The 11875-nt window shown below is 38.2% G+C and overlaps 1 protein-coding gene across 1 annotated transcript in view; it reads left to right on the forward strand.

Moving 5' to 3' along the window:
• The window catches only part of PSMD1 (proteasome 26S subunit, non-ATPase 1), a 143730-nt gene that overhangs the window by 17980 nt on the left and 113875 nt on the right, over window positions 1-11875 (forward strand). Inside the window, exons 8-11 of the mRNA XM_014585241.1 lie at window positions 4581-4641; window positions 5411-5539; window positions 10670-10758; window positions 11678-11756. Of these exons, the coding sequence (XP_014440727.1) occupies window positions 4581-4641; window positions 5411-5539; window positions 10670-10758; window positions 11678-11756 (358 nt within the window). The remainder of the gene's footprint in view (window positions 1-4580; window positions 4642-5410; window positions 5540-10669; window positions 10759-11677; window positions 11757-11875) is intronic.

Here is an 11875-nt window from a genome sequence, read left to right on the forward strand (position 1 = left end):
CTAGTCTTTTTTATATTCCACTTTCTAGTCGTGTAAAATTGTGTTGCCCTGTGACTTGTTTTAACTGACATGTAATAATTATACATACTTACCAGGTATAGTGTGATGCTTTGATATATTTATGATTGTGGTTTTTCGTTGTTTTTTAGAGAGATTTTTGCTAAAGGGCACACGCAATGGCTAGAAAGACAGAGAGACAGAAAGCCAGAAATCATACTCCAAGTGGGATGGCCATCCCACAGTCCCTTTTCCCCCATTTTCCTCTTGGAATTTTGGGCACATACACACACACGCACCCAGTATGAGTTTTAAGTCACTGGGTCCAGGACTTGAACTGTAGTCGACTACATGGGAGTCCAGCAACCCAACCATTATGCCATCTGCTGGTCCAGATTGTGATTTTTTTTTTTTTAATTTGCCAGAGGGCATGTGCACTCATCAGAAAGAGAGAGACAAAGTACCCTCCAACAGGATGTGGTTACACTGCTACCCCTTTTGTGCATTTCTCCATCACATTGAGGTTTTGGACATACACACCTATGAGTCCAGCATGTTTTCCAAGTCACCTGCATGGTTGACCATGTGAGATCTGGCTTCTTAAACCACTAAGCCACGGGGCTGACCCTGGTTATGATTTTCATAGAAGTCAGTCAGTAGATATGTGTGTCAGAGACCTCCCTGAGTACAAGGACACTTGTGTGCCCATGATCCAGGGCTGGCTGAAGCTGGGAGTCATTTGGTGTCAGGATCCTATCCAGGCTTCTATGCTTTTCTCTGTTTCTTTCACTTATGGAGGAAATAAATAAACTTAAAAGTTGTTTTTAATTTTCTTTCTTACCTTGTCTTCTTTTTCTTTAAATGTATGTTTTTTAAGATTTTTGCCATAGTTCACTCATCAAAGAGAGACAGAGAAGGAGGGAATGTGAGAGATCCCCCTTCCCCCCCGAAGGGATGGCCACACCACAGTCTCTTCTCCTCCATTCTCCTCTTGGGGTCTTAGGCATGCTCGCACATACCCCTGGTGTTCTTCAAGCCTCTAGGTCCAGAACTCAAACTGCCATGCACTGGGCCATGTGGGATCCAGCACCTTAACCCCATCCCACCTGCTGATCCCCTTCTCTTCTTAGGGTATCATATGTTGTGGTTCTTTTTGCTTTCATGTTTCTTCTAAATTAATTGTTTGTTTTCGTCTTTTTGTTTTTGTTTTTGTTTTTTGGCTAGAGGGCATGTACCAGAGGGAAGGAGAGAAAGCACCCCCCCTCTAATGGGTTGTAGTCATGCTACAATTCCGTTTTCATTTCTTCGTCCTGTTGGGAATTCAGACATGTATACACAGATGCTTGGTGTGTTTCTCAAGCTGCCATGATTAGGTTTTTAACTGATGAATCAGCCATGTGTGTTTTGGCTCTCCTAACCTCTAGGCTATGGCCTGAAATAATTATTTTTCCTTTTTCGTTTATTTGGTTGGTACAAAAGCAACTGTAGTTTTGGACTGTGAATTTTAAATCAGTATAACTAGACTCAAACATATCTTTTATTAATCAAAATAGGGTCCATTACAATCAATACATTTTTGCCAAGAAGAAATAAGTTTTATTCCTATTGTGCAAAAATCCATACTTCAGGATTCAGCACTCTTGGAAAGCATCTTGTTCATCCTGCTGGTTGTGGAAGCATTTTCTCTGCCAAAAGTTGTTGAGATACTTGAAGAAGTGCTAGTTGGTTGGCAATAGGTCAGGTGAATATGGCAAATGAGGCAAAATTTCATAGCCTATTTTGTTCAGCTTTCGAAATGTGTGTAACGTGGTTGAGCATTGTTGTAGAGAAGAATTGGGCCCTCTCTGTTGATCAGTGGCAGCTGCAGTAGTTTTCAGTGTATCTCATCAAACTGCTGAGCATATTTTCAGATGTAATGGTTTTGCCAGGATTCAGAAAACTAGCAGATCAGACTCCTCTGAACAGTGACCATGACCTTTTTTTGGTCCAAGTTTGGCTTTGAGAAGTGCTTTGGAGCTTCTTTGTCTAACCACTGAACTGGTCGTTGCCAGTTGTCTTATAAAATCCATTTGTTGCATGTTACAATCCAATTGAGAAATGGTTCGTTGCATAGAATAAAAGACGACAACACTTCAGGGGCCAGCAGGTGGCATAGTAGTTACATTGCTGGACTCCCACGTGCCAACAGTGGTTCAAGTCCTAGACCCAGTGGCTTGAAAATCACACTGGGGATGTGTTCATGCGTGCCCCAGATCCTGTGGGGGTGATTTCTGCTTACTGTTTTTGTATGTCCCTCCAGGGAGTATACACGTCCTTAGGCAAAAACTTAAAAAAAAAAAAAAAAGATAACACTTTAAAATTGTGGGGTTTTTTTTATATATATATTATTTTCAGTCAGCTCATGAGGCACCCACTTATCAAGCTTTTTCATCTCTCCAGTTTGCTTCAAATGCCGAACAACCATAGAATAGTTGACAGTGAGTTCTTTAGCAACTTCTCATGTAGCTGGATAAGGATCAGCTTCAGTGATTGCTCTCAGTTGGTCGTTGTCAGCCTCCGGTGGCCGGCCACTATGCTCCTCATCTTCAAGGCTCTCGCCTCCCTTGCAAAACTTCATGAACCTCCACTTTACTGTATATTTGTTAATAGTATCTGGGCCAAATGCATTGTTGTGAGTTCTCTCTGTTACTTTATGACCCATTTTCAGCTCAGATAGGAAAATTGCTTTTTTTTTTTGTATGTCATTTCCATAGTTTAAAATAAATATAAATATTAAGTGATAAGTCATCAGCCAAAAAAAAAAGCACAAAATTTACGTTAAAATGATGTATAACATAACCACATTTAAGAATGTACCCAGTGTGAAATGAGTCATTTCAGCAATGCAAAAAAACATTACTTTTACACCAAACTAATACAATTTTTCTTAGCTCTATCATTTTAATTCTTTTTTTCTTTTTTTTGGAGAGGTTTTTTGGAGAGGTTTTTGCTGTAGGGCACGTGCGCTCGCCAGAAGGACAGAGAGAGACAGAGAGACAGAAAGCGAGAAATCACTCCCCAGGGGAGATGGCCACGCCACACTCCCTTCTCCTCCATTCTCCTCTCGGGATCTTGGGTACACACGCACACATGCCCTGCGTGAGTTTAAACCACAGGGCCTGGGACTCGAAATGCTGTCAACTACATGGGAGTCCAGCGACATAGCCATTACGCTAACTGGTGGTCCCCCTATCACTTTTAATTTCTGATTTTTTCCAGTTCTAATATATACATTCTTTTATTACTTTTTTGTTTTTTGTTTTTGTTTTTTTAGATTTTTGCCACAGGGTGTGTGCACTTATGGTGGGGGGTGGTGAGAAAAGGGAAAAAAATCACACACACACACACACACACACACACACACACACACCAGGGAATGGTCACCCTGCGATACCTTCTCTGTTCTCTCTGTTCTCCTGTTGGGATTTGAGACATGCACGCAAATGAACCCAACGTATTTTTTAAGCTACAAGGTCTGGGGTTTGAACCGTAGAGTCAGCCATGTGGGATTCAGCTCTTTATCCACCATGCCACCTGCTGGCCTCTTTTATTACTTTCTTGTATCACTATTTTACTGTCTTACCATTTCTGAAATAATTTTTTTCTCATAATGATACCGTAGTAGATTTTACTTTGATCTTTTCCTTTTTTTTTATTTTAAGTTTTTTGCTGTAGGGTGCATGTGCTCACCAGAGAGAGACAGAGAAAGGGAAAATGAGAAATCATTCCCCATGGGAGATCACCATGCCACAATTCCTTCTCCATTCTCCTCAGGATTTTGGGCACACTCAGACATACGCCCGGTGTGATTTTCAAGCCACCAGGTCCGGGACTTGTACTGTAGTCAGCCATGAAGTAATGCAGTGCCTAACTACCACACTACCTGCTGGCCCCTACTTCGATCCTTTTTTTGGCCTGTTTTTTTGGCCTATTTTATAAGGGAGACTTGTTTTGGATAGCTTTTCTAATTTTACTGTTTTTAGAACTTCCTCTTCTATCATATATGTATAACTTTGACCAGAATGGTGGTTAATGTTCTGATATTGCCTGGCTCTGTTTTCTTTCCCATTTTTATTTGGATTTTTTTTTTTTTTTTTCCTGCTATCTTAGTTTGGATTCTCTGCTCAGCATTTTTTTGTCAGTGTGGCAGTTTTACCTAGAAGAGATTGTGTTAAGAGTTGTTAGGGTCCCAACTGTTTTACTTAAAACTGGTTTTGTAGCTGGTGATGGTTTATCTCCACCTGACTATTTTGGGAAGGGAGTGAGAACTTTGTCATCTGTTTTTGTTGAGTTTGTTATTCATGGATTTTATTTTGTTGCCTTGTATTTTTACAAATGTATTTTAAAAAATTCAGTAACTGGACTGTGTCCAGCTTAGAGATATGTAGAATCTTTTCTTATTCCTGTTATACTTACAAAGTAAACATCATTTTCTTGAAAAATATTTAATTTGGACATGGTTCAGATTTGTGGTATAAATTGCCTACACATTCTCCTCAGAAAAGATTTGTTTCATTATTGATTGTTGGTTCTGTCCATTTTAGTGACTCAATGGAAACAGAAGAAAAGACAGGCAGTACACTTGTAGGAAAGACACCAGAAGTGGTGAGTGTGCTATTCCAAGTTGAGACGCCCATTTAACCTATTCCCAGAGTGTATTTTTAATCACTTTAAATAAATACTACACGTCCGCTTTTATTAAAGTATGCTAAGTTTAATAATAAAGTTATTTTATAAAAATAGATTTTCTGTAAAATAAAACTTTAAAGCTTATTCCAAGAAAGCATTTAGAAAACGATCAAATTCCTAGATCTTTATAAACAATAATCTGTGTCTAGAATAACCTCAAATGAGGAAAAAGCATGGCCTCTAACAAATAGCAACTTGTCACATGAAGGCAAGTTAGTTATTTTTGTTGTTTTAATATTTCTGGTGTGTGGAAGGGTAGGATAATATTAGAGCAGTGGTCTGTTGTGTTTTCTCCGTCAGGACTATTGGCTGCTGACACTCAGGTATGTATTCTTTCACTGTTCTTACAAATAAATAGGGTGGTGGTGGTGTGGTAGTTCATGAGATTATGCATGTGTGTTAATTAAAGTACTTCAGTGTTTTCAATTTTGAGTAGGGAGTTGGAAGCTAGTTTGGAATTAATTGTATTTTCCCATCAAGCTGCTATTGTATCTTAGTAGCATTTAATAAAAAATAAATACATGTCTTCCTCATTTTTTCTAGATCCTACCATTTAAAGCTAAAGTTTTGTTGAATGTATGCACAGTTTGAATTTCATTGTTTTGAGGCTGATGAAATAAAGTTGGCTTAATGGATGTCAATATTTATAAATTCTCATTCTTGATTGCTTGTTTGTTTTGGACAGAGTCCAGAGCCCAAGGACCAGACTTTGAAAATGATTAAAATTTTAAGTGGTGAAATGGCTATTGAGTTACACCACCAGTTCTTAATACGAAACAATAACACAGACCTCATGATTTTAAAAAACACAAAGGTAGGAAATTCACTTATAATAGAGGTCTTTTTGTTATATTTCTCTCTTGTTAAATACTTTCTTATATTTTATTCCTGATCAAGGAAATACAAGGGGACTTCAGAAAGTTTGGCGAGAATATAATTAAAATGGAATGAAAGTGCAAGTTTATTTTTGAATCTATGTGTGGTTTTTGTGATATGCATTTGTCATGAATTTTTGGAAGATGCTCATAAATATTTAGGTTTTTATAGAAAATAACAATGTGGCCAGCCACATTAGTGCAGCATTAATGCAGAACTTTCTGATGCTGAAGTCACTGTGGGAAAGTCCTGCGTTTGCATCACAGGGTCTCCCTGTACTTCTCATGTATACTGCTCATGCTGATGATCCTGGCTGACTGTGAGGGTAGATCATGGCATGAAGATGCTGTTGGAAACACCCCCAGCCTCTTCTCTTAATTTCTCTCTCTCCCTCAAAAATAAATAAATAAAATATTTATTATAGCAAGTTTGAGCCAGCCCGTGACATGGTGGTTAAGGTAGCTGGATCCTACATGACCAACTTTACTCTTCGAGTTCCAGACCTGGTAGCTTAAAAACATGCTAGAGATCTGAGAGGAAAATGATCTGGGGTGTGGCCATCCCCTCTGGGATGTGCTTTCTCCCTATCCCTATCTGTCACTGGCAAGTGCATAAACTCTATAGCAAAATACATAGATAAAATAATAAGTAAAAATCTTGGCATTGTTGAAAAAGGAATGGAATTAGCAGTGATTAAACTCCTATTTTTTGCCAGTCTCTTTTTTGGGAAGCTTTGTGTTTTTCTTTTTTTTCTTTTTTTTTTTAAAAATAAAACTTTATGGGGACCAGCAGGTGGAGTGATGCTTAAGACTCTGGACACTCATATGGTGAACCATGGTTCGAGTTCTAAACCTGGTGGCTTGCTTTCTCACTTTCCCTCTGTCTCTTTCTCTCTCTGCTCAAATTAAAATAAATGAATAAATAAATAAAATTAAATAAATAATTCTCTTTTTTTAAGAATTATTTTATTTAACTTTATTTATTTATTTATTTAAATTTGACCAGAGAGGCACAAAGTGAGAGAGTGAGAGATAGAGAGGGAAAGTGAGAAACCAGAACTCGAACCACAGTTGGTCATGTGGGAATACAGCTCCCTTAACCACCATACCACCTGCTGGCCCCCTAAATAAATAGTTCTTTAAAAAATTAACCCTTTTATGTTAATTTATACATGTAGCAGCACATTGGATGGCACAATTAGGAATTTTTTTTTTTAGAGAGAAATTTTTGCTATAGAGTGTATGCGCTCCCTGGAGAGACAGAGAGAGAGAAAGCAAGAAATCACCCCCAACAGGGGATGACCACACTACAGTCCCTTCTCCTCCATTATTCTCCTCTCAGGATCATGGGCACAGGTGTATATGCGCCTGGCATGAATTTTAAGCCTCCAGGTCTTGGACTCGAATAGCAGTCGACTACAAGGGAATTCAGCGGTGTGACCATTGTGCCATCTGCTGGTACCCAAGTATTAATTAGTTTATCTGTCTATGTTAATATAGTTCATCTGTCTATATTTTCTGTTAAGCCATTAATTCCTTGAGAGCAGAGATTCTTACCTTGTTGCAACCTTGGTCAAATATTCTTATTTTGACTAATTAATATATATAATAACTAAGGTAATAAATTTGTTTGGTTCAAAAATGTTTTAATGTCAAAAGATGCATAGCATTAAAGATCTCCCTTTCTTCTTTCTTTATTTACCTAATACCCCTTCCCTACATCATTTTTTTTTATAACCATATACTATCCAATGACAAAACAGTTGTTAGAAACATAGGTAGTAATGCTTTCTAGAACATCTGATAAAATTTTTTACAAATGGCAAAAAGGTACAGAATTACATAATTTACATTTATATCAGTTATTTGAAACTAGTTTTTATAATTTGATCTCATTAAAATTAAAATTGCCTTTGCTACTGCAAACTATAGGCCAAAAGAGGTGCAGTACTGCTCTTCGGGTTATTGTAATGCCTTGGAGACCTTGGACAAGGTGCTAAAGAGAATTGGCAAGCTAAACTATTCAAAAATTTTAATGGAATTAACATTAACAAAAATCAACTCAAAATGGGTCAAAGATTTAGCTGTAAAGCCTCAAACTATAAAACTTCTAGTAGAGGGACCAGCAGTTAGCGTAATGGCTATGTCGCTGGACTCCCATGTAGTCGACCGTGGTTCGTGTCCTGGACCTGGTGGCTTAAAACTCACGCCGGGCGCATGTGCGTGCCCAAGATCCCAAGAGGAGAATAGAGGAGAAGGGATTCTGGCGTGGCCATCCACCCTGGGGGTGATTTCTCGCTTTCTGTCTCTCTCTCTCTCTCTCTCTCTCTCTCTCTTTCTGTCTGACGAGTGCATGTGCCCTATTGCAAAAACCTCTCAAAAAAAAAAAAAAAAAACTTCTAGTAGAAAACTTAAGAAACTCTCAAAAAGGTTTCTTTCCCTTTCCTTTTTCAGAATGATTTTTGCTATAGGGTGTGAGCACTTACCAGAGAGACAAAAAGCGAGAAATCACCCCCTAGGGAGGGTGGGCATGTTACAATTCCTTCTCCTCCATTCTTCTCTTGGGATCTTGGGCACACATGCACACGCGCCCAGCATGAGTTTAAGCTGCCAGGTCCACGACTCAAACTGTGGTCTACTGCGTAGGAGTCCAGTGATGTAACCATTATATCATCTGCTGGTCCCACAAAGATTTCTTTCTTTCTTTCTTTCTTTTTTTTATTTCTATTCTCAGTACACATGTAGAGTCTGATATCCATTCGTGCCACAAATGTGCATCATACTAAGGACCAGAATACAGAACTGAAGCAGGTAGACAGTCATACAGAGTAGGCTCTGAAACATTAATTGAACACATTAATGAAAAGGCAGAGGTTAAATTGCAATATTGTTAAAAAAAAAATTAAACAATTACTGAAATTCCATTGTTATTTGTAGAAAGGCTGGATTCTTCGTATCTCTCCTCCCATCTTATTACTTCTAAAAGCTGCAGTAAAAACTAATTTGAACCACCCTGAAAGGTTTTATTTATTTTTTTCCTTTTTTAAATTTTTTATTTTTGAGAGGTTTTTGCTATAGGGCACGTGCACTCGCCAGACAGACAGAGAGAGACAGAGAGACAGAAAGCGAGAAATCACCCCCCAGGGGGTATGGTCACACCACAATCCCTTCTCCTCCATTCTCCTCTCAGGATCTTGGGCATGCACGCACATACGCCCAGCGTGAGTTTTAAGCCACCAGGTCCGGGACGCGAACCGTGGTCGACTACGTGAGAATCCAGCGACATAGCCATTATGCTAACTGCTGGTTCCCAAAAGTTTTATATTTTTAGAGAGAGATTTTTGCTATAGGATGTATGCGCTCTCTGGAGAGACAGAGAGAGAGAAAGCAAGAAATCACCCCCAACAGGGGATGACCACACTACACTCCCTTCTCCTCCATTATTCTCCTCTCAGGATCATGGGCACAGATGTATATGCGCCTGGCGTGAATTTTAAGCCTCCAGGTCTTGGACTCGAATAGCAGTCGACTACAAGGGAATTCAGCGGTGTGACCATTGTGCCATCTGCTGGTCCCCAAGTATTAATTAATTTATCTGTCTATGTTAATATAGTTCATCTGTCTATATTTTCTGTTAAGCCATTAATGGAATTAACATTAACAAAAATCAACTCAAAATGGATCAAAAATTTAGCTGTAAAGCTTCAAACTATAAATAACCATACCTCTCCTCAACCCTGTCCCCACTCTGGGACTTTCCTGGAATGCCACCACAGAGTCTCTCTGTTGACTTGGCAAGTGGCTCCCACAAAGATTTCTTAGATAAGACCCCTAAAGTGCAGGCAGTAATCCCCAAAAAGACAAGTGAGATTACATCAGGCTAAAGAGCTTCCTCACAGCAAAGGATATAACAATTTAAGTGAAAAGACAACCCTCAGAATGGGAGATAATATTTGTAAATTATTTCTCTGACAAGGAATTATTGATAACCAGAATATATAGGGAACTCAAGCAGTTTACCCATTAAAAAAGTGAATAATTCAATTTTAAAATGAACAAATGGATCCTATAGAAAAACTCTCTAAGGAAGACTTATCAGTGGCCAAAAGGCATATGGAAAGATGTTCAAAGTCTCTTCTCATAAGCAAATTACAAATAAAGCCACAATGAGTTACCATTTAAGCCCAGTTATAGTGAATAGGATCAAAAAATACAGAACCACAAGTGCTGGCAAGGCTGTAGTGAAAGAACCCTCTTGCTCTATTGGTGGGTATGTAAATTAGTCCAGCCTATGTAGAAAACAATATGGAGGTCTCTCAGAAACCTACAAATAGAACTATCAAATGAACCAGTAATCCCACCTCATGGTATTTACCCAAAGGATAGAAAAACACTAAGCCGGAAAAACACTTGCACGTTCGTTTGCTGCAGCATTGTTCACAATTGCAAAGCTATAAAATCCACCTGAGTGTCCAAAAACTGGTGATTGGGTTGAAAACTTGTGACACATACATACTATGGAATATTAGCCATAAAAATAGGGGGGCTCTATCTTTTGACTCAAAGTGAGTGAATAGAGAAGACTTACTGTGAAGGGAAGTGAACCAGACTTTGAAAGATGTACACTTTATATCTTTATGTACCTGTTGTCTGCACTCTGTGGCAGGAATTGAAAGATCCAAAGATGTGATAGTAAAGAGGATAGTGTAGATACCAGAGACTGTAAGGGAGGGAAGAAGATGGTAGAGAATGAGTGGTAGAGGGTTGCTATGATGTAAAAAGGGAAGAAATGTTTAACAGACAAAACAACATAAAGTTGTCACTTAAAAAAAATTTATTTTTTGTATATATCAATGAGGACTTTATGTAAAGTGTGAAATGAGTCTTGCTTGTTTTTATAAACCAGTTACTTAATTTTTATGAAGAAATATCCCAGACGCCACATTTTACACCTCAGTTCAACTTACTCAGTGTTTTTGCCACAAAATAGGGCCTCTGAGGTTTTGTCTATGTATGCAAATGTAAGAATACTTTGCCATGATTTTTAAAATCTGTATTTGTTTTTGTAGGATGCAGTAAGGAATTCTGTGTGTCATACAGCTACCGTTATAGCAAACTCTTTTATGCATTGTGGGACTACAAGTGACCAGTTTCTTAGGTAACTATACTTGGAAAGTTCCACTTTGGTTTAAAATCATCTTATCTGAAATTGTGCTGAGACCAGTTCTAAATTTTAAATAATATGTATTTTTTTTCTTTTGGAGAAGTTTTTTGCTATAGGGCGCATGCGCTCGCCAGACAGAGAGAGAGAGACAGAAAGCGAGAAATCACCCCCCAGAGGGGATGGCCACGCCGCAATCCCTTCTCCTCCATTCTTCTCTCGGGATCTTTGGCACGCACACACATGCGCCCGGCATGAGTTTTAAACCACCGGGTCCAGGACGCGAACCGCGGTCAACTACGTGGGAGTCCAGCAACATAGCCATTACACTAACTGCTGGTCCCAATAATAATTTTTAATATATATATATATATTTTTTTTTTCTGTATATCTCTCCCTGTTGTAAGATAAAATTAATTCCCTTTTTAATTGGGTTGATTATATAGGTTTTTGAAAGAAACATTAAGCTCTGAAAATTTAATGTGATTGGGCTTTTGTTTATAGTGGAGTTATATATCTTGCATAGAAAAAAATCCTTGGGACCAGCAGGTGGTATGGTGGCTAAGGCGCTGGACTTCCACATGGCCAACTGCAGTCCAAGTACTAGACCTGGCTGCTTGCTTTCTCACTTTCCCCCTCTCTTACTCCCTCTCTGTCCCTTTCTGGTCACATTAAATAATAATAATAATAAATTAAATAAATAATCCCTAAAAGAAAAGAAGGAAGAATAGAAAAAAATCCTGCAGATACAAAGAAAAATTTAGGAGGTAAGAAAGAATCAGCAGTAACTTGTGATTCACAAATTAAAATTATTTGAAATGTTTTTTCGGTAAAATTTTACCTTTTGGCATTAGTGCTAGAAAACTTTATGGAATTCATTTATTTGAATAATTCTACTAAATTTTTTTTCTTACAGAGATAACTTGGAATGGTTGGCAAGAGCCACTAACTGGGCAAAATTTACTGCTACAGCCAGTTTGGGTGTAATTCATAAGGTAATGTATATTGATCAGTGTGAACAGACATCAGAACAGAAACTTTTTCTGAGGTTGAGGATATTTAAAAAGATTATTATAATTCATTGACAAGTACATTTCAAGTCACAGTTATTTTA

The sequence above is a fragment of the Tupaia chinensis genome, unplaced genomic scaffold, assembly GCF_000334495.1.
Source record: "Tupaia chinensis unplaced genomic scaffold, TupChi_1.0 Scaffold149383_1, whole genome shotgun sequence".
Classification (NCBI taxonomy): Eukaryota; Metazoa; Chordata; class Mammalia; order Scandentia; family Tupaiidae; genus Tupaia; species Tupaia belangeri.